The 22,328-nt window shown below is 51.0% G+C and overlaps 2 protein-coding genes across 6 annotated transcripts in view; one reads left to right on the top strand and one right to left on the bottom strand.

The window, feature by feature from the left end:
* On the bottom strand, positions 1 to 21,750 carry UBE3B (ubiquitin protein ligase E3B). 4 transcript variants are annotated; one of them, XM_030958739.1, is made up of 28 exons: positions 21,560 to 21,750; positions 20,838 to 20,920; positions 20,230 to 20,424; positions 19,760 to 19,880; positions 18,937 to 18,996; positions 18,496 to 18,600; positions 18,316 to 18,412; positions 17,601 to 17,686; positions 16,839 to 16,921; positions 16,214 to 16,319; positions 15,477 to 15,597; positions 14,700 to 14,877; positions 14,246 to 14,415; positions 13,289 to 13,456; positions 12,385 to 12,556; positions 11,691 to 11,809; positions 10,967 to 11,081; positions 10,518 to 10,617; positions 9,979 to 10,098; positions 9,492 to 9,668; positions 9,294 to 9,404; positions 8,373 to 8,510; positions 8,170 to 8,235; positions 6,795 to 6,853; positions 4,292 to 4,474; positions 3,725 to 3,836; positions 3,342 to 3,434; positions 1 to 2,758 (listed from the first exon to the last, which is right to left on the bottom strand). In XM_030958739.1, the coding sequence occupies exons 3-28, from the start codon at positions 20,388 to 20,390 to the stop codon at positions 2,387 to 2,389; spliced, it is 3,393 nt and encodes a 1,130-aa protein (XP_030814599.1). In that variant the 5' UTR covers positions 20,391 to 20,424; positions 20,838 to 20,920; positions 21,560 to 21,750; the 3' UTR covers positions 1 to 2,386. The 4 variants fall into 4 exon arrangements, with proteins under 4 accessions (XP_030814599.1, XP_030814597.1, XP_030814598.1 ...); XM_030958737.1 differs by lacking the exon at positions 21,560 to 21,750 and adding an exon at positions 21,384 to 21,442; XM_030958740.1 differs by lacking the exon at positions 21,560 to 21,750 and adding an exon at positions 21,384 to 21,442 and having other exon boundaries at positions 2,415 to 2,742.
* KCTD10 (potassium channel tetramerization domain containing 10) overlaps positions 20,933 to 22,328 on the top strand; it is a 14,310-nt gene continuing 12,914 nt past the window's right edge. The window contains exon 1 of one of the 2 annotated variants that reach the window (XM_030958742.1): positions 20,933 to 21,031. Coding sequence is in view for 1 of the 2 variants with exons in the window: in XM_030958741.1 (XP_030814601.1) it covers positions 21,800 to 21,802 (3 nt within the window). In the remaining variant the exon portion in view is untranslated. Of the gene's footprint in view, positions 21,032 to 21,731; positions 21,803 to 22,328 lie in introns of those variants that run through there. The other variant, XM_030958741.1, reaches the window with a different exon arrangement.

Genomic DNA, 22,328 nt, shown 5'->3' on the forward strand with positions numbered 1-22,328 from the left:
GATGCAGGGGCAGCCACAGCTTCTCTGGGCACCCTGTGCCAGGACCTCCTCATGCCTGGAATAAAGGCAGGTGCCCTCTAAGAGGTGCCAGGGCCCCAGTGCCCTGCTCTGCTCTACCAGGAGTATCCCACCAGCACATTCCCTGCCCTAGAAAAGGACCAGGAGACACCCAACCACCTGAACTCATCCCAGCTTTATTTTCTCTGCAGGTCAGACACACAGGGATGGAACCAAGGTCTCCCACAACAGCAACTCTTGGATAGAAAAGATCCTTGTGAATCTCCTGTGGCAAAACCATCCTTGGGCAGAATCCACACAGCAGGCAGAGACTGACACAGCCTCCCTGGGACACAGGAATCAGCCCCTCCACAGGAATCCCTGCCTGCATCCACTAGGAATTCCCCAAACATTTATCACATTTTCCACACCAGCTCCAGCACGGGAGCAGTGTCTGTAGTGCAACATCTCCAGGTTTGGAGGGACCAAGCTAAGTCTGCAGTAAGATTTTTTTTTCTAGGAATTGTACTCCTGAGGAACAAAAGGGAAAAGGGGAGCAAGGATTTGATCTCAGTGTTCAACAACTCATTTCACTGAATGCTCATTGTGCTCTAGTCAGACACACTGCACTTCCTAGAAGGAAAAAGGAGATTTTGGGTGATATTTAAACTCTGAGAAGTCCAAGGCAGTGCCTAAACCTCCCAACTACACAGTCACCAACTGGTTAATGCCAAAATGTTCTATGTATAAAAAAAAAAAAAAGAAATTTACTATCATCTTTAATTTCTGTGACTCACAGCCCAGTGTCCTGAACCCTCTGGATGCAGACATTCCTGTCCGCACCAACACTTCCCATCACTCCTGTTTAATCTCACTGATTTGACAGAGAAGAAGGATCCTGACATTGCTTTCCAGATGCATTTCCAGGCATTGGCTCTAAAAAAAGGGTTATTTCTCTGAAATCCATCTGAAGCACGACAGGAGGAGGATGAAGCCAAGGCCATCTCGCTGCTCGGTGCCGAGGGTTTTCCGACCCCTTGGAAATCTTGTGAAATCTTGTAGGTAAGGGATTTCTTCCAGAGCCCAGGCTGTGGAGATCTGTGCTCTGCTGAGCTCACCTGGGCACAGGAATCCCATGGGATGGACCAGGCAGGGCAGCAGGAGAGGTGGGATATGGCCAGGGAGGGGAATGAGGATCCCCAGTGCCACAGGGAGGGAAGGAGGGAGAGAAAACCCTGGGCAGAAGCCATCAGTCTGTGTTTTGTGTTTTACCAGTGAGCTGAAGGGGAGAAGGTGACTGGCTTTTAAGCCTGTCCCCAAAAAGGCAATGCCATGGCTCTGCTCTGTGCCAGAATCCCAGCAGGGCCAGGACAGCCCAGGAGCAGCCCAGTCTCTGCTGTCTCCAGCCTGGGCCAGGGCAGGGCTCACAGCAGCTCAAGGGACCAAAGATGGGAAGCTGCAGAGACACTTTATGGGTGTCTCAGAAATGGCAGGAAGGATCCACACCTTCCCAAGTCACCCCCTGCCAAAGCTGCCTGCTCCAGGCAAACACCAACTGACAGAAATAAGGCCAGAAAGAGACAAAGTGACCGAAATAAAAGAGTTTGGCAACAAAGAAAATGTGGCCATTACAAAGAGAGCCTGTCCTGGGTCCAAACAACTCCCTAAGAAAGGGCCTGCAAGGAAAGGGAAACTTCCATCCCAGAGGGATTCTGCCAGTGGAGGTTTCCAGAGGATTTGACACATTCCCCTGGCTCCAGAGAGGAACCTGCCCCACCTGAGCACTGTGCTGGGGAGCCAGAGTGTGTGCCAGCTCCTGTCCTCTAGAAACCAAGGAAAATGAAACCTTTCCTGCTCCTGAGAAATCGAGACGTGACTCTTTCTGTCCCAATGCTGGGTCTGGCAGGAGCCTGGCAGAGGCACAGCTGGCTGAGCCCACTCCTGCTGCTCCAGCCCTTAACCTCCGGCATTCCAAAGCCTTCCTGAGAGCCACAGGGTCCATCTGCTCCTGCTGAAGCTGCTGCTTCCCTGTGATTCCTTCTCCAAGACACACCTAAGACCCTGCAGGAGAAGGGACACCTGGAATCTCCGTCCTGAGAGAGCAATGCCCATCCAGGCACTTCCAACGCTGTCATCTCCTCTGGGCTCTGCCATCCCTCTGCCTTTGTGCAGCTTCCCAGACTCGCTTCCAGCCAGCCCAGCTCCTGGGGAAGGAAAAAGCAGCACTCCCATGCCCAGCCTGCTGGGGGTCTCACTGTCACTAATCTGGGTGGCACTTGGAGCATTCCTTCCGTGCTCCCCCGGGGTTTGCTTTTAAGGACGATTTCCGTGGGTGTCAAGTGAAGGGCTTAAAGCCAGGCCCATCCCCTCCTCCAGCCTGGAGTTGTGCCTAAGAAAAAACAGCCCTGAGCCCAGCAGCTCCTCCCTGGATCCCTGTGAACCTCCACTGCCTCTCCAGGCCTCCAGCGAGCAGCCAGCTCCCGCCGAGCTGCTCCGGGCTCCACGTGGGAAGGGCTCCCCCTTCCTGCAGCAGCTCCAAGCCCCATCCCGTGCCTAGGACAGCTCGAAGCCGGTGTTCATGCTGATGGCGTAGCGCAGCTTCTCCCTCAGGATGCTCTTCTTGCTGTAGTTGGGGAGCTTGAGGAGGTTGAAGCACGTGGAGGAGGTCGGGAGGCGCCCGCCCGGCTCCTTCTTGCGGATGGTGAAGAAACCGCGCAAAACGCTGCCCAGGGTGTCCCCCGTGTCCTGCAAGGGCACACAGCTGTCACCTCCCTCTGTGGGCTCCTGGCACAGGGCAGAGGTGCCAGCACAAAATCTGGCACTGGGAATAGGGAGCCAAAGCTCAGCGCTCAGTTTCCCACCCCTCTCCAAGGAGCTTCGCTGGTAACTCAATGGCTGACGTGGGCAGGGTGTGCAGGGAGACAGGTGGGACACAGGGAGATCCCAAACACTGCCCTGGAGGAACCCAGGGAATCCAGGCAGAAGAGTCTGGAGCTCCCCTGTGTGTGTGCCACCATGAGCATCCTATTGGGGTAGGGCTGTTTTCAGAATCCCAGAACAGTTTGGGTTGGAAGCGACCTTAAAGCTCACCCCATTCCATCCCCTTGCCACGGGCAGGGACACCTTCCACTATCCCAGGTTGCTCCAAGTCCCATCCAGCTTGGCTTGGAACCCTTCCAGGGATGGGGCAGCCACAGCTTCTCTGGGCACCCTGTGCCTCATCAGCCTCACAGGGAAGAATTTCTCACTGATATCTAATCCTAACACCTCTGAATTGTTTCCAGGTCAGATGGAGGGGAGGAAGCTGGGCAGGGAATTCCCAACCCTGAGAGCAGGATGCCTACCTGGTCATCAGACACTTCCACGCAGCGGATGGAGAAAGGAGGCTTGAGGTAGGCAAAGCCCAGAAGTGGAGGCCTGGAGCAGCTGGTGACAAACTGCAAAGTGCCACATGGTGATGATGGGAACACAACAGCCACACAGTGACACAGTCCCAGCACTGCTGGGACTGGCATTGAGCACCCCCCAGTGTGTGTCTGACAGCCTTTGGGAAGTGCCACCTCTGCAGGGCCACTCATGGTGACACCACAGCATCCACAGAGCTCTGCTGGGCACTTCCAGGTGTCAGGAATTCTGGTGCCCCTTCAGAGAGCACCCAGCTAACTGGAGAACAGCCCTGGCCCCACCACCCCAGGTGCCAGCTGGGCAGGGATGGCTCCTCACTCACCTTGAGGAACATGGCTCTCTCCTCAGGGCTGAAGTCGTTGGCCAGGATGTCCCAGAGCCAGATGATGACACGGTGACTGCCATGGAAGCCCCCGTAGTACACCGTGTGTTTCCTGGGGAGGGAGAGGCTCTGACAGGCCTGCCACTGCAGCATGAGGGGCACAAGTGCTGGAAGGGTGGGATGGTTTGGAAGGGACCTTAAAGCTCATCTTGTTGCACCCCCAAATTCCAGTGGCCCAGGTTGTTCTAAGCCCTGTCTAACATTTGCCATGGGTCAGGGTTCACTGCTGACACTGAACCCCAGCACTCCCAGGGCACTTGATCAGAGGAAAGGGAAAAGCAGAGAGGAATTCTGCTCCCAGGAACCAATGGAAGAAAGGACCCATCCCAAATCAGCCTTAAGGAACACATTCCAAAGCTCTCTTCCTGCCTGTTCCTCCCGTTCCAAGTAGGAGCAGCAGAAATTGTGGCCAAGTCGCTGCCCTGCCACCTCCCAGGAGCTCTGCAAAGGAAAAGCTCAGCTCCCAGGCCAGATGAGGGGTGCCCAGCAGCCCCAGCTGTCACTTACTTCAGGTCCTCGAGGTCGATCTCGGCATTGTCCCCGGAGATGAGGCGCTGCAGCTCGGGCGCGGAGAACATGCGGATCCACTCGGGCTTGATGATGGCCCTGAAGCCACCGATGAGGGCAGAGGTCTGGCTCTTGATCTGGGTGTGCATCCGGAAATGAGCCATCAGGTGGATGTAGCTGATCCTGGGTGTGAAAAATGCAAATTTGATGATTGGTTTTGGAGAACATGAGGATCCACTCGGGCCTGATGATGGCCCTGAAGCCACCGATGAGGGCAGAGGTCTGGCTCTTGATCTGGGTGTGCATCCAGAAATGAGCCACCCAGATCCTGGGTAGCTGATGTAGCTGATCCTGGGTGTGAAAAATGCATATTTTATGACTGGCTTTTTGCAAATATTAAAAAGAATAATTTATGTGTTATATTAGAAAGTTATGCTGTATTAATTTTTTTTAGTAGTGTTTTAATATATAGTTTTAAATATAGTTTTAGGTTGTAACAAAATGTTAAAATAGAAACTATGCTATGTAAGATACTTATTTTAAAGAAAGGACTTGCAGCAAGATAGCAGCCACAGGACACCTAAATCTTTCAGAGAAAGAGAATTAATTGCTCTCTTATCAGAAGAAACAAACTTCTTCCTGCCTTGCTCAGCCATGAAGATGCTGTTAGGATGAAGAGGAAGAAGTTGACACTGACCAGACAGAATCCTTTTTTTTAATGGAATTTATGCATCATGTATGAGATGTATGAATATGTAACAGCCTATTGCTTTTAAGGGTTAATCCTCTGTTAATGTGTGTCCTTTTTCAGGCTTATTTTGCCCAGAAAGAGGACGTCTGTAACTCTTTGTTTTTATTGTCTCATATTGTCCTATTGTCCTAATCCAAATTGTCCAAATTATTATTATTACTCTAGTTATATTGCTGTTTTTATAACGGTTTTACTATAATTAAACTTTTAAAATTTTAAAAAACAAGTGATTGGCATTTTTCACACTGTGGGACAGGCAGGTGCCACAGGGGACATGCAGCTGACAGGGACAGACAGCACTGAACTGGCCCTGATGTGCTTCTCCAGCCCCAAAGGACTGGGGCAGCCTGGACAGGGTTGTACTTCCCCCTCCAGGCCCTGCTTGTTATTTCAGCAGATGAAGATGTTTTTTCTGCCCCTTTTCCCCCTCTGGAACTCTGCTCATTTCTCAGAGCTCCTGCCCAGCTCGGGACTAATTGGCTTTAATAACTCCTTGATCAACCTTGGCTGGACACAGCTCCAAGTCCTTTTAACAGCTCAGCTCTCCTCTAGGTCTGACCAACAGCTCACTAGGCTCTGCTGCCCCATGGCTGGAGAAACACCACACCAAAACCATGAAGCAGATTCCCACCTTCCTGCAGGATGTGGGAAAGGTGAACTTTTTGTTAGAGAGAGGCTTTTCCTCTTCTCGCCTCCAGGCAAAACACCTGAACTTGCTGATTCTTCTTCAGCAGCTCCCACATAGACCCCACCTCAGTTCCACTGCCTGGGTTTTTGGCAAGGTCACCCCCGCATCCCCAGGCAGAGCTGTTTCCAGATCGCTGCCATTCCCAACACTTCTGCTCCCTCCCAATCCCCAATTTTGGGTGCAAAAGCCTAAAATTTCTGGTATAAATTACTAGAGCAGCATCCAGGACTTTCAACTTTTTTTCCCCCTGAGCTGACTTGTGACAAGCCAGAGGAAAACCCTTTCAAATGCAAACTCCCTGGTCAGAGCTGGAGAAGAGAAAAGCCTGGAAACATCAGACAGCAAAGCACAGATCCAGGTGGGATCCAGCTTCCATTTGTCAGGAAAAAGATAACAACCCCCAGATCACCAGTTCAAACACACATTTGCTTAATAGATATTTCATTCTGCTTTTATGAGCACTGAAGGGGATAGGGAAAGAAAAGAAAAAAAAAGGAACAAAAAGGTGGGGTTGGTTTTCAGGCTCCGGAGTTGACATTTCTGATAACGATCTAAAAGCCGGTTATCTGTGAAAACAGCCCCGGGGCTCGGTGTCTCCTCTGATTTCCTGGCTCTAAAGAACGACTGTCGAGTACATTTGAATTCAGCACTGTCTGCTCGGAACACGGTGCTTTATACAACTGCCACATGTTATCATTCTGAGGAGATCTGTCTGCTCCAAGGTGTCTTTGAGCATCTGTGCCCTCTGTGTTCACGAATGTGTGCCTGAATTGCTTTGAATCCATCTGTCTGTATCCATCACCATCATTAAATCCTGCAAAATCTCCCTGACTGGGTGCCTTTGACCTCAGAAGTGCTGTTTCAAGAAGTAAATTGTCAATTTTTATTTTGCAAATCAAATTTAATACAATTTCTGCCGATGAACTGTAACCAGCAAATTCTATTAAGATATTTATGTGCTCCTTCTGCTCCAATCTATCTCAATTCATTCCAGATGCAAGCCCAAGGAACCAGAATAAAGTATTGTGCAGTGGTGACCTTAAAAATCTAATTGCTATACTTACTTATTTTCATTGGTAACAGGAATGGTCTTCCCTCCAGGAACAAGTTCATGGCAAACCAGCTGAGGGAAGAAATGATTGGATTGCTAATTACTGCCTGGAACCACAATGGAAGGAAATGCCACGCTAAACTGTTACCTCCCCATAAAACATTTATTTTTACAATAAAACAGCAGGATTTAAAATTTAAGTAATAATCCTGCTTCTGCCTTGAACCAGTTTCACTTAACTATTAACAGAGTAATTGAACAGTAGGAACTGCAGCTCTCCCACCAGTGCAGCCAGCCCTTCTCCAAGGAAGCCTCCTCTGCAGTCTGATCCATCACTGCTGAACCACACACAAATCAATTCCAAGAGCCCTGGGGGACTGTCACAATCCCAGAATCCAGAGGCTGAGCAAGCTCAGAGAGCTCAGCCTGACAGCACAATCCAAAGTTGGCTGAGCCATAAGTCTCATGCAGGGGCTCTGTCCCTGCAGCTGGGCACTCCAGGCAGGAAGGCAGAGAGCCAGGAGGGATCTCCCAGTGCCTGCTGATCTCCTCCAGCTCAGGGCCAGGGCAGGACCCTCTAGGTGCTGCCTGCAGAGTCCCCACTCCTCATTCCCACTTTACAGAGGCCTCTGTGCCTCAGCTCCAGGTGAATTCCAAGGTCAGACTGAAGCCAGCACAGGGAATGAGCTCAGCTGTGACATGGCTGTGGCTGCAGAGACACAGAGTTCAGTCAGGGTGACCCCACCTGGCTCCATCAGCAAGACCAAAGCACTGGGCAAACAGGAGTGCCTGGGTTATTTTATTTTTAACCTCAGTGAACCACAGCCTGAAGTGTCTCATTGCTGGGCTCCATATCCTGCTCCTACCTTCACTTTCTACACGGAACCTCAGCAATCCTGAGGCAGCAGCAGGTGTCCTCCATGGCTCCCCATGGAATTTGCAGCACGACACTGCCAGCAAAAAGCGTTTTTATCTTATCTCTCTCCAGATTTTCCAGCTCTGCACACACAACTTCACAGGGCTCAAGTGCAACCAAGTACCTCCAAGTCTTCCTAAGGGACTGCCAAACAGCTTTTCATTCTCTAGGCCAGGAGACCTCCTGACACACTTGGGAGTTTCCCTGACAGAAACATCTGTGTGGGAAGAAAAGGAACTCATCCCAATTCACAAGCTCTTATTTTAAGAGGGGAACACCAGTTATGCAGGGGAAGCATTAAACACTTTTTCAACCCTGGAAGCAGAAAAATTAAGGGTCAGAGGGGAACCTTTTGTTGTGGAAAGAGCTGTTCTCTGTCCACAGGTAAATACTGAATCCTATGGCTGAGTTCAGACAAGCTGAGAGGACAAAACAGAGGTAAGGTCCAAAAAATCACTGAATACAAACCTACCTGACCCATCACATCTTCATCATAGGACAGTGTCAAGCCCAGGTCACTGATATCACCATCATAACGCTGGAGAACAACAAGGAGAAGGGGAAAAAAAAAGGGAAAAAAGGTCAGGGCTTAGCAGCAGAACCACCAGTCACTCCCAGGTTCTAACAACAGGCAGCAATCAGGGAGGTGAATGGCAAGAAAATTATTGCTCCAACCTTAATTGAGGTGAGATTTTTATAGAACTCTGAGTCCAAGGAGGGCAGTTCATCCACGGAGCTGTAGAAGACACTGTGGTGGTGCCCAAGGAGCTGACTCAAAAAGAAGGAAGCAAATGGCACATCCACAACTATTCCCTGTGGACAACAAGAATGCACAGGTAAGGTCCTGCCACACACTTGTGGTTGTGGCAGCTTTGGTTACCTGCAAGGCAGATCTTGTGATGTGGAACAAGTGCAAAGAGCACTTTGCAAGGCACCAAAATCAGCTACAAACCCCACATTCTCTTAAAATCCATTAATTAGTAAGGCAGGTGCAAAAAGGCACTTGGGGAACTCCATGTGTTCTTTGAAAGAACTGCATTACATGGTTTGGACTGAAAGAGGGGAAATTTAGTGAGATACATGGAAAATCCTTCCTTGTGAGGGAAGTGAGGCCCTGGCACAGGTTGCCCAGAGAAGCTGTGGCTGCCCCTGGATCCCTGAAGTGTCCAAGGCTGGGCTGGACAAGGCTTGGAGCAGCCTGGGACAGTGGAAGGTGTCCTGCCCATGGGAAGGGGATTGGACTAGAAAGTTCCTTTTCAACCCAAATCATTCTATCAGAGTCATTCTGTTATTTCATCCTCCTTTTTGCCTCATGCCCCTTTGAGGTATCCACAAGTGGATGTTTGTAAGATGGAACACCAAAAAACCAGGCTGGTGTCCCAGCACCATGAGGAACAATCAATGCATGACCCAGGTTTTACCTCCAAAATTATTTTTAATACATGCCTAAAGAAATTCCACTCTGTTCCACTTAGAGGATCTTTATCCAAGCCATTTTTTTCAAACTCCACTCTTCAATAAACCCCCCCCAAGCAGGACAGACACCCTCAAAGGCACCACCACTGACAAGATCCCAACCTGGTGCTCCTGGCTCACCTCATACACAGCCTTCCCAAGCATCTTCCCCACAAACTCAAAGAGCTGCAAGTAGTTCTCATGGATGTAGGATGTTGGGGATGGATACAGCCTCTCATCGCCACTGGTAGTCTGCACAAAGAGATAAGAGATAAGAGCCCAGTGAGCCAGAATGGTTTTGCCTGCACCAGGTCACCTCAGGTGGCACCTGTGTCCTACCTTGAACAGGTTCAGTGCAGGGTCAAACACCTTTTTAATGATCTCTTCCAGGAACTCTTTGAAGACCCCATCTTGATCAATACCAGCCTCATCAACCCCCAGGTCATTGACAAACTTCACCCTGATCACTCCCTTCATGGCGTTCTGGGAAAGCTGCCGGAGCTGTTCGTACCCATCCTACACAGAGCAGAAAATCCAGAGGATAATCCACATGAAACACCCACCCAGAGATGCAGCAGAGACAGGACACAGGCCCACCAAAGAAATCTGTATTTGTCATTCAGTCTTGAGCTCAAAACCCTAGCATTTTCCGAGTCAAAATTCCAGGTTTGCAGCAGCCTGAGCTGAACGAGGGCCCAGCATTCTCCTGGGATGTCAGTTCTGGGAGTGGGTCCCTCAGCAGCCACAGAGAAGGTAAAATCACACCTCCCTGCCCTGTTTTTGTCAGGCCAGGCTGCTGCTCTGTGGGATGGCTCGTGTCTCTCACCTCGAGCATGCGGGAGCGGCGGATGGTGATGTGGGTGACGTGAGGGGACGCTGAGCTCGTCTCCACCAGCCCCAGCTTCTCCTTCTCCTTGGTGACCATGTTCCGGAAGAGCAGCACCCTCTGCAAAAAGAAAACAAATGGACAATCCATGGGGATCCCCATCCTGCAGGGCAGCAGGGATTTGGGAGGCTCCTGACACACAGAACTGCTGCTGTTCCCAGCGGTGCCACTGTCACCCACTCACTGCGTGCAGCTGCACACACAGATCAGTTCTGTCTCAACACAGGGATCAAGGCATTTGAAGGAAATGCACTAGGAAGGGGTGAGGACACAGATCAGTCCTCTCTCAGTGACAGAAAGCAAGATATTTAGAGGAAATCTATTGGGGAAGGTGAGGATGAAAGAGAAGACTTTTATTTAGCTGGTATTTCAAAAGAAGCTCCATGTCACAAAATGTTCCAGACATGAGTCCCTCCCACCCCAATGGCCACCCAGGCTATTGACTCCCAGCCTCCACCCTCTGCCCCCATCCCACTCACGTTCTTGTGGGGAATGACATGTGGGATGTACTGCAGGAGCAGCTGGGCTCGTTTCTTGTCTTTGTCCAGCTCCTGGAAGAGCACGCTGGGTTTGAGGTCCCTTGACAAAGAAAGGCAGAGATTCAGAGATCCCAGGTGTGGGAGAGAGGGAACAGGCAGCGATTCCAAAGATGACTGAAGTGCTCAGTGTACACACTAAGAAGATAAAAAGGGGCCAGGGACACCCAAGCTCTTGGGTGCTGAGTCAGTTTTCAAAGCACCCCCAAAACCTCCCACCACAGAGAAAAGCACAACACGAGGAGCATCCTTAACTGCCAACACAGGCAGCAGTTCCACCTCGATCCCACAGGCAGAATGTCAATAAGAAATCCCAAATCAGGCTCCCCAGAGGATTTGGGGCAGTAGGACAAGCCTGGAGCTGCCCAGGATCCCTGCCCTGGGCCACTCACTTGCGCAGCCAGTGATCCTCGGGAGCGAAGCGCCGGCGACAATCCCGCTCGTACAGCACCATGAGCCAGCCATGCACAGAATGGAACAGCTCCAGGGTCTCCCCTCGGGCATTCTCTGCACAAAAGGAACAAGGCAGCAAAGTCCAGGCACCCCTGGCACCAGCAGGAGCCACACCTTGATTACTCTCCCCACAGAAACAGCACTGGGGTGTTTTCCTGACCTGCACGGCCTCTGGAGGGAAGGATTTTGTGCCTCTGGGAAGAGAGATGGTCTCTTCTTTAAACAGAGCTAATCAAAGCCATCTCATTTCACATCAGAGCTGGACTATCTCAGCTAATTACCAGAGAGCTGAGCTCTACCCAAATTATATCAGCAGAGAGATCCACAGCAGATTCTACAGAGACCCAAGCAAGCTGCTCTGCCTGGTCACAGCACTGCCCTGCTCTTGTCCAACACATGGCCCAGGCTTGCTAAACCCTCATCTCTGCCAAAAACCAACATGCCCATCATGTCTGTTACAGAAATCCTTACTGGAAATAGAGAAGTGCTCTGGATTTGGCACAAAGCATGATCGTGGCATCTGGACATCAAAAGACTGGGACGTATTCCCACATTGAAGTGCTTTTTGTGCCAAGGAATAATTAGCAGAAGCTTCAAATTCCAAAATTAATGCCATTTGTGGTTCTAAGAGTAACATCAACTCAATCTACTAAAAGCACTCACCTACAATTCCATCCCAGATCATCTTAAACACAAAGGAATTCAGGAAAGAGGAGATGGTCACCAGCTCTTCCAGTTTGAATGAAATCTGCTCTTCGTAGACCTCGATGTCATCCAGAATCCTGTCAGAGAAAACAAATGCAAATGCACAAGTGTAAATTTAATTCCCTGTTGAAATTTTCATAAAGGCACATTATCCTTTAGCAGCAGCTCTTATTTCTATGACAACTGACACCCATGAGGATCCAAAGTCATAAACAACCAAGCCTTATTTATGGATTTTGACTGATAGCAGATCCTAACAGAAGATGGTATGAGAGGCTCAGATACAAGCAAAGTCAGTGTTTCAGGCTTAAAAAAACTTTTCCATTCCCAAGAAAATTTTTGCCTTATTCTAAAGGAGAGAATTGTCTCTAGTAACCAGCAAGGGCAATTTTCCCCCTTTCCCATCTTTTGTGTTGTTTCTTTTACCTCTCCTGCCCAGTTCTGTCACCAGCTGCAAGCAGCACATGGCTGAGGGAGAAAAGTCCTTTTGAAACCTTTTATTTCTCAGGAATCAATCCCAAAAGCTTGCTGCTTTACCCTGCCTACTTATCTTCATGAAAAGACATAAACCCTTAAATGTTTCTCTTGAACCTGGATGAACACAACAGCTCCATGTCACAAATCCAGGGATCCCCATCCAAGTGCTACCTACGTGATGAGGTGACGGGAGCAGTCACAGAAGAGCATCAACATGGCCAGCAGCCTCTTGGATTCCTCTGTGTCGTTGTTCAAGCACTCCAAAAAGAGTTTTAGCCCTCCCTGTGGTCCCAGCTCACAGATGAAAGCCCACAATTTGGGCAGCAGATCATCCAGGTAAGTGAGACCTATGGAAATATAAAGTGCACCCATTAAGGCTCATTCTGCTGCTTGTGAAAGCTCAGAGAGGTGAAGCTTGAAGCTGAAAGAGCCTTTTGCAAAGCAGAAGAGGAACATGAGCATCCCATTGGCTCCCAGGCCTGTCTGCATTAACAGGAGAGGGACAATCACCAGGAAGGCACAAAAAAACCCCCAGGCTTTTAGTGAGGCATTGTTTGCACATCTTGAACCTTTCCCCTCCAATTCTTTTGCAGCTTTAGAAAATAATGAATTCCTGTGATCCCATATCCACCTTAGGGATGAGAACACAACAGGGCTGCACCCATGGTCACCACAAAGCACCCAAAGCATGGACTCACTCCCTGCTCTACCCACCAGATCAAAACAGTGATCTCCTCCTCCACCCCTTCCCAAGACAGACAATTTGTTCTCAAGATGTATGAAAGCATTCAATGTTCCCACCACAGAAAGATTAATATTGCCAGGCTCCCCAAAAACCCTGACTCAGGCTGAAGACTGACAGGGAGTAAGCAAGGTTTCATGAGAGGAAAACTTGCTTTAATTTGTATTCTTGAGAGTTTGTGCTTGATCAAGTGGTGCTGAATGTTATTGATCCCATGGATGATTCAGGATGGAACAAGCCTTCCCCAGCCAGTCAATAACCTGTTGGCAGTGATAAAACTCCCAACAAATCAACAGAAAAAAAAAAAAGGATTTGAGCAGCAGGGAGGTGGCCTGACCTGTGAGGATCTGCAGGCGGATCTGGGTGAGGGTGGTCAGGGTGGTTTGGTACAGGACACAGATGCTGCAAACCTTCTGCACCTCGGCAGAGTCCACACGCTTCCCTCCCACCGGCTTCAGGATGTTCCTGACTGAGGCTGACTTCTGGAAAGCTCTCTTGAACAGGTCTGGGGGCAGAAACACAGGAGGAATCCCAGAAGGCAGGGTTAGATGGGATTTTGGGAAGGAATTCTTCCCTGTGAGGGTGGGGAGGCCCAGGCCCAGGGTGCCCAGAGAAGCTGGGGCTGCCTCTGGATCCCTGAAGTGTCCAAGGCCAGGTTGGATAGGGCTTGGAGCAACCTGGGATAGTGGGAGGTGTCCCTGCCCATGGCCCCAAATCCCTTCTAATTCACACCATTCCACAGTGCTATACATGATCTACAGGACAAGGTGAAAAGAATGAGCTGTGAGTGCCCTTCCAACCCAAACTACTCATGATCCACAGTCCTGACTGCAGCAAATAATGACCACAGGATGCCATGTTATGGACAACAACTAGAAAATATCAGATTTACAGATATCTTATCCCAAATCTTATTCTGCAGGACCATCACACTTCCCAGGTGCAGGATCCAGCTTCACCTTGCTTTCCACATGGGAAGCTGAGCTCTCATCTTCCCTTGGAAGTTTTTAAGTTTTGCCAAAAGCACTTCAGCTTTTTGAAAAGAAACTGCTAAAATAAGCAAATATTTTTCTAGCACTAAAGAAAGAGACTTGCCCCAGGTCACAGAAGCATTCCAAGGAGGAATTACAAATAGGAGACATCACATTCTCCACCTAAGCAGCAGCAGCTGCTGCAAGTAATTATGCAAAGCTTTTGGCATAAGTGGAAAAGTCAAAGCCCTGCAAGTGTGGGAGAGAGATCCACATAAAAACACACACACAGACAAAAAACCCCCAAACCCTCCAGAACTGACTTTTCATAGGAAGGCTGTTCTGAGGGGAGACTGGCTGTGCTGGCAGCTGAGCTATCTCCTGATTTTCCAGCAGTTTCTTGCTGAGCACATCACTGAAGAGGATGCGGATCATGTGGACCCCCCAGAGGTGCTGCAGCTGCTTGGTCAGCAGGGGCATGGACTCGTTCAGCCTGGAAGGCAGAGCAGGGGGACAGCTTAGGAGGCAGCTTGGAATAAAACACCAGGCAGTGATACTGATCCATTTAGCTCAAAATCCCAACTGGAATGTGCACCCACCCATGGAATAGTCTGTGCAGGAATGCTGCAGTTTATTGTGCAGCTAGAACCTGAAAGAGCTGAGAAATTATTCTCACTGTTCATCTCAAAACATACAACACTTTGCAACATATTAAAAAAAATTAAAAATAAAAGGAGAGGCTTCATTATCTCTCCCTGAGAGGTTCTTCCCACTCACCCATAATCCACAGTCTGTGAGAACCAGCCCAGCACAGGGTGCCAGTGGGTGAGGTTGGATTTCTTCTGGGACACGTACTTCTGGCAGTAGGAGAGCATCTGGATGAGCACCCCCACAAAATGAGCTGTCTCCTCCTCCAGCACCTGGTCATTCAGGGAGCCCAGGAACACCAGATTGCCTGGAGGAAGGACCAGCACAGCAAGGCTTAGGGAGGAACAGATGCTGTGGGACAGGGGTTACAGGTGAAGTGAATCCTCTCCCAGTCCCAGGAGAGGATTTGTGTCAGCAGTGATCTCAGAGGCCACCCTGCAGGAAGCCATTTCCAGCACACATCAACCCCTGAGGCGACATGTCCCTTTGGTCACCTTCCCACCAACACCTTCTACAAACTACTAAAAGCTACAACCCACGGTTATCTCAGAGTCCCAACTGGTAATCTTGTTACTTTTGCAAAAATGTGAATTTAAATATGTAGCAGCATTGAGGGGAGGGAGATCCAAGTCTGCCACACTCCAAGACTTGCTGAGAGTCCAAGTGAAAAGCTGGCAGAGACAATGCATGTCATGGATAAAAGAGCAAATCTCTGGCCCTTCTTCCCTTTGCAAAGGTCTTAAACCTTGTCTGTAACATCCCAAAACACACCTCAGTTATTATTTAGAGAAAATTATCACAATAACAATAAAAAATGCTGAGTTGGAGGCACCTCTGCCTCGTGAAAAAAGAAGATCTGAATCAAAACTCTTTTTCAAACCCGGCAGAAGAGATGGAGGTGCTCACCCAGCAAGCAGAGGGTGTGACTGCCCTCCAGGCACACGCACACATCCCGGCACTGCGACTCCCGGCTCAGGAACAGGATGAACTTGCGGAAGAGATCGTGGGATTCCATCACTGCCAGGCGCTGGAACACAGCATGGAGGGGCCACTGAGGCTGGAGAGCAGCACAGTCCCACTCCTGACCTGCCAGCAGCACTTGGCACTGGCTTCTCTTCCCAAATAAAGCAGCAAGTTGAGGCTGCTTTAGTGTCAAACACTCTGCTCCACAGGAAAAAAAATCCCCAGGCAGGTGAACAGGTCATGCTGGAGATGGAGCCAGACCTTTGCAATGATCTGTCTGCAAAACCACAGGATTTGCCCATTTGGCACAAAACCTGCACCAAGCAGATTGGATTGGATTAGTGGGCAGCACACTTGTCACCCCCACAGAGCCTCTGCCACCCAAAACAGTGATTTTGGCTTTGGCTCTGTCTGTGGTTATGGAAAAGGAAAAGCAAGGACATGAAAAATTCAAGCTGTGGGTTATATATGCCTTTATTATTTATTTATTTAGGTATTTTAGGGCAGTTCAGCCCATCATCCCACTGGTGTTAGTAACTTCTGCATTAGAAATCCAGAGTATTTGTAAGGCTTTCCTATTTCTGGCAAAGAGAAATGCCAAAGCTCTGTTCCAAGAGCTGGTAAAATGGAATAACAAGTGGCCTGGTGTGATCATCAGTCCTCTGAGATCACCCACTTACCTCAGGGGTGAGAGTAGCAAGGTGAGTCATTATAGCAGGCACAGACATGACATGGATCAGGAAGGACCTCAGCAGATTGTCTGAGAACTGTGCAGCAACCACAGGGCTACAGAGAGAGAGAGAGAGACTCCAGAGCTCAACCCAACCTGGGAAAGCAACACAGCCTCCAACTGAGCCATCCAGAACTGGGAACCCTCAGCAAGAACCACAGACACAGGGAATGAGTTGGGCTGGAAGGGAACTTAAAGCTCAGCGCATCCCACACCCCTGCAATGGGCAGGGACACCTTCCACCATCCCAGGCTGCTCCAAGTCATTTCCAAATGACTTTGAAGCATCCCAGGGAAAAGATCATTCACTCACACCTCTGCTCTCAGAGCAAGCTCACCCTGAACTGAACTGCACCCTCGAGTTTAGGCTCACACTAATTCCTGACTTAAAACCACTCTAATCTCAAAAAGGGTGACAGCAAAGTGAGCCATTTGCCTAAAGCAACTTCTTTCCTCAGGGTGATATTCTCAGTGGCACAAAACCACTGAAAGAATGAGAAGTCTTTTTAAAAAAAAACACCACTAAAAAAAGACAAGTTTGGCTGCAAATCCCCCCCCAGGCAGCTCCAGACTCACCGCAAGGCGAGGGAGAAGATGGCAGTTAAGGAACCTTTGGACAGGGAAGGTCTGGATCTTGCCAAGCCATTAGTTAGCAAAATCTGGAATGGAAAAAATATATCAAAATATAAAAACGCTGTAGTACTCAGAAAAAAAATACTATTACTCCTGAAAGACATTAAGTTTATTTCATGCAGAGAAAAAGAACATCAGAGCAGCCTAAAATCCAGTTCTTACAAGTTGTTTGGCAGAACCAGAAGTGCTTCAGGTTAATAATAGCAGAAGAGAGATACTGCAATGAAATCAGACACTCTGCAGGACTTATTTCCCTAGAACCTGTGCTCACAGGCTTTAAAAATTAACAGGCAAAGCTCAGAGTTTGGTAATGTAATTCTTATTTAAAAGATTCATTACATCAGTTCCTTTTCCCAGCAGAGCAGCAAACAAACCCAACCAATACAATGTGGCATCTGCAAAGTTTGGCAAAATTATGTAGGACTTGTCCCTGTCCATCTCATGAGGAGGTGATTGAGCAGGATTTAGGTTCAGCAGCAGTGACAGAAGGGGAAGGGTGGATTTGGTCTCAGGTGGGGACACTCTGCTTCACTTGAGAAACTTGAGAGACTCTTGCTTTGCTTGAGAAAAATATAATCATGCACAAATCACCAGCAGCTCATCCCTGAGACCCCAGCACAGACCCAAAGAGCTCCTCAGGAGAGGGGCACAGGCAGGGCTGGGGCTGGTTTGGGTGGAGCTGGGGCTGTGGCAGCTCAGACTGACCTGCAGCACGGAGTAGAAGCCCTTCTGGTTCAGGTGGCCCATGATGTTGGCACAGATGTGGTTCATGGCAGGTCTCAGGGTCTCACCTTTGGGTTAAAGCACTGATGTCACTCCCACAGGAAGGTTTGTCACTGCCCAAGCCCTCCTGGCACAAAGTCCTTGTCCTTCTACACAAACCCATCATTCTGGCAGCATTTCACACTGTATTGTTCAGGCTCTAAGAGTCTCATTCCCTCCCACTACCTATCTGCCTTTTCTACCTATTTCTCACAAAACACCAGAGCTAAGAGCACATTCCCTTATCCTCTGAACACTTCTTGTGTGGGGGTTTCTGGAATATTATAAGAATGCTGTAACAACTGTTGGTGTGCTAAGGGAAACAGCCTAATCCCAAGGGCAAGAGTCTAATCCCAAGGGAATCCTTGTTTTGGGCAAACACGGGAGCAGAATGAATGTCTGTGGTAACCAAGGTGCAGAAACAGAATTTCAGAACAGTTTGGGTTGGAAAGAATGTTAAAGATCACCCCATCCCAAAACCCTGCCAAGGGCAGGGACACCTCCCACTATCCCAGGTTGCTCCAAACTCTCTCCAACCTGGCCTGAGACACTTCCAGGGATGGGGCAGCCACAGCTTCTCTGGAACTTGTGCTAGAGCATTCAGCAGATTTTAACATCAAGTCCCAAATCAGTGGCTTAAATATTTGGATGCACCAACCTTTTCCCCGGAGGATTTTCCAGGTGGAAGTGTCTGTGAAGGTGACCAGCATTGTGAGGTGCAAGTTCACCAGCCTGGAGTCCTGCAGGATGTCAGGCTGGGATAACAAACAGCAGAGTTAACAAATCCCCTGAGCCTTGTGCCAAATGCAGGGAGAGAAAACACAAGAATAATCCTTACCTTGAGCTGCTTGAGGAATTCGCAGCAAAACCACAGGATGTCTTTGATCTGTTTGATCCAGAGTAGTGTGAGGTCCTTGGAGAGTGCCAGTGACACGTACCACACCTGAGCAAGGGGGGATGCACAGAGGGATCAGGGTTTGTGCTACTGCTGGGCAGAGTTTGGGGACTGAAGCCAGCAGTGGGACCAAGATGCTGCTCTCCCCAAATTCCCACATCACCCAGCCCAGAAACCAAGTGTCCTTCAACTCCCATGGCTGCACAGAGTCAAAATATCCCAGGAATACTAAAGGACTTGTCCAGACTTTCCCTGTGGAATCTCCACAGTGCTCAAGGGCTTCTGAAAGCTTAAAATTACACATTAGCAAAGTGAATCCCCACACAGAGAGTGAAAAACGACCACCAAGCCCTCCCCACTCCAAACCAAACCCCCCGTGCTGACCTTGGGCTCGTTCTCCACATCCATGCTGTTCAGGATACAACGGCACAGCTTTTCAAACCTCTGGGAAAATCCAAAGGTGGCATTAGTTCTAACTACAGGAAGGGCTGGAAAAGCACAAGAACAGCTCAGCAGAGGGAGGAAGATCTCTCTGTCTCAAATCAGCAAATGTTCCCAGCACATTCCCTACAGGAATCCTGATGGCTCCTTCCCTGGGAGCACACACATCACACTGCTGCTGCTGTGCAGGATTCCCTACTTGGGAACACAGGGCTTTTTTTGGGTGCTGTATCTACAGAAAACTGCATTTGAGCACAGATTTCCATGGGACAGAGATTAAAAAATCCCTCACTGCTGCTGCCATTGGAACACAGCTTTCCATCTTCCAGCTGGTTTCCTTCCAGTCAGCCCTCACAGCTTCCTGGGATGATCATTTCAGGGCTTCACTCTGAACCCACAAGTTCAGGGCATGGTGAGAAAAGCTGCTGGGGGACAAACAGCCTTCCCTGTGCCAGCACAGATCTCTGGGAGCTGTCCCAATGTACCTGCCTGGGGAGCTGGGGTGTGCCAACATCCCCAGGCACAGCTCCTGCAGCTGGCACAGTCACCAGGAAAAACATCCTTTAAAGGATGTCCCAAATTCAGAACCACTGCTGAAAAATTCAAGGCTTCTCCTGTTTCAATCCTTCAGGAAGGGCCAGGAGTCAGAGAGAACATTGCTGAAGGCAAAATATACTGCAAGAACCCCCAAGATCACCGGGTAAGGAATTAAACATATTTAACCTGTCCCCAAAAGCACAGCAGGATGTCAGGGCAGTGTCCTCACCTCCTTGTCCTCCTTGGGATTGAACACAAACAGCAGCTTCCTGGCAATCTTGAACACAGACAGGGCACTTCTTTTACTTGAGCCACATTCATTTGTCCCAAAGAAATCATCCACCTCTCTCCTAGCAAAGAGGGAAAAACGAGGAGTTTAAAAAATCAATCACAGAGCAAAGAATTCCTTCCCTGAAGGGGCCCACCAGGAAGATGGAGAGAAACTTTTTACAAAGGTCTGGAATGACAGGAAAAAGGGGAATGGACTCAAACTGACACAGCACAGGGTTATATGGGATATTGGGAAGAAATCCTTCCCTGTGAGGGTGGAAGAACCTGTGGCTGCCTCACCCCTGGAAAAATCCAAGCCCAGCTTGGAGCAACCTGGGCTAGTGAAAAGCAGCGAGGAGTTTGGAATGAGATGAGCTTTAAGGGCCCTTCCAAGCCAACATACTGCATGATGCCACGAATCCCACACACCTGATGTCCCTCTGCAGGTGGCAGCGACACAGAAACCTCCTGACCAGGGCCTGGAGCTGCACTGCTGCTCTCTCCCTCTCCTTCAGCTCCCGCCGCTCCTCCCGCGCCTGCCGCGCCTTGTCCAGGAACTGCGCCCTGGAGGATTGGCTGGCACTGAACATGGCAAAGGGAGCAAAGGATCCTCACAGCAAACACCTGGAAAAACACAGCAGAGTGGGAAAAACACTCAGAGAAAGGCAGTTCTCGGCTCCCTGCAGGGGAGGGGAGAATCCGACATCAGAGGGGAAAGTGGGATGAAACAAAGCCCCAGTGACTGTCACGGGGCTGCAGCAGGGACACAAAAACGCCGGCAGGGAATCCTTCCAGCACAGCCCACAGCCTGCTGCAGGCTGGGAGGTTTTAAGTGGAAAAATAAACAAATCAGTGGTTTTGACACTGTGCTCCACCCTCCCCTCTCCAGCCTCTGTTCTTTCCTTGGTAACAGATAAGAACAACTCCCCGGCCAGGGACAGGAGGCAAAGGGCACGAGGGACACTGATTTATTGCCACTCACCAGATAAAACACCCAGGGCCAACCAGAGCTTTATAAACAGCGACAAAGAGCTCACCTGAGGGGTCACTTCTTCAAGGGAAGCGTGTGATGCTCATTCACACACGCACATGATCCCCATCCAGAGGCTTCGGGCAGCTCCTGCATGGACGAACACATTCCCTGCGGCTGATTTGCGGACTTAGACTTTCCCTCGGCACTCCCGGGTCCTTTGGACCCGATTTACCCCTCCCTGCACCCGCAAGGAAAACGGTAAGTGGGAGGAGAAGCAGCACCGCGGCTCGGTGGCGGTCACCAGCACAGGCAGCTGTGGGGGACGGATAATTCCCCTGTGACAGCACGGGAAGGACAAAGCGACCCGGGCCGCCGGGGACCGGAGCAGGTGCCACCCCCGAGTAGGACCCGAGAGCCACCCACAGCCCTGGAGCTGGGCTGCAGCTCCCGGGACTCGCCCACGGCGCAGCCACAGAGCCCCCTCAGTCCCTGTGACAGCGCCCGCATCCCTCCCGCAGCCCCCGTTGGCACCGCAGCCTCCCCGGGCCCAGGCTCGCCCCGCCGGGCCCCGCCGCTGCCGGCAGCCTCCCCGCAGCCCCCAGGCGCTCACCCTCGTCCCGGCGGACACCGGGCCGGCCGGGCCGGGCCGAGCGGCCCCGGAACCCCCCGGTCCCTCCCGGTTCCCCCGCCCAGGCCGCGGCCGCAGCCCCCTCCTCGCCCCCGTGTCCGCGCTCCCCGTCCGGCCGCCAACCCGCCCCGCCGCTGCCGTTCCGCCGGCCCGCTCACCGGCTCGGCGCAGGGAGAACAGCCGGCCCTGCGTCGTGGTGATACCGGGAAGGTCGAACCGAGCCGGGGCAAACCGGGCCGGGCTAAGCCCGTGAGGAGGCAGCGCAGCGCGGCAGCGGCCGGGGGGGGCCATCGGACGGGTTTGGGGGCGCACCCGGGCGGCGCCGGAAGCGAGGCGAGGGGCGGAAGTTCCCCCGCCCGGCGCTCCCGCTCGCTCGGTCCGAGGGGCTCGGTCCGTTCATGGTGAGGGGGAAAGGGCGGCGCGGGGCCCGGGGGACGCGCCTGCAGGGCCGGGGTGGGCTCTGGACCTCGCGGGGGAGGAGGGGCTGCAGGGGTGAGGGGCTGGTGGGGGACGGGGGAATGGGGAGGGGGGTGTGAGGGGCTGCGGGGCCTCGGCGGGGCAGGGGGAGCTGAGGGGGCTCCGGCTCTCTTGGGAGGGGTTAAGGGACTCTGGGCCAGGGGGCTCAGGGGGGTTTGGGCCATGGGAGGGGGACTCAGAGAGGCGGAGGGGCCGGGGGTTGCGGGTAGCGGTCCTGCCCGGGGGTGCGTGCGGGGGCCGCTGCCCTGGGGAGGGGTCGGGATGAGGACTTGGGGGTCGGGATGAGGATTTGGGAGTCGGGATGAGGATTTGGGAGTCCGGATGAGGATTTGGGGGTCGGGATGAGGACTTGGGGGTCGGGATGAGGATTTGGGAGTCCGGATGAGGATTTGGGGGTCGGGATGAGGACTTGGGGGTCGGGATGAGGATTTGGGAGTCGGGATGAGGATT

This window comes from Camarhynchus parvulus, chromosome 15, assembly GCF_901933205.1.
Source record: "Camarhynchus parvulus chromosome 15, STF_HiC, whole genome shotgun sequence".
Classification (NCBI taxonomy): Eukaryota; Metazoa; Chordata; class Aves; order Passeriformes; family Thraupidae; genus Camarhynchus; species Camarhynchus parvulus.

What these genes read in the sequence shown, in the direction of transcription:
- UBE3B (XM_030958739.1), bottom strand. Translation starts at nt 20,390, where the DNA reads ATGTTCAGTGCCAGCCAATCCTCCAGGGCGCAGTTCCTGGACAAGGCG. An exon ending in CCGCCTGCAGATCCTCACAG is followed by an intron (nt 12,557 to 13,288) that starts GTCAGGCCACCT and finishes ATATTTCCATAG; the next exon opens with GTCTCACTTACCTGGATGAT. An exon ending in TTGGGAAGGCTGTGTATGAG is followed by an intron (nt 8,511 to 9,293) that starts GTGAGCCAGGAG and finishes TGTTGTCCACAG; the next exon opens with GGAATAGTTGTGGATGTGCC.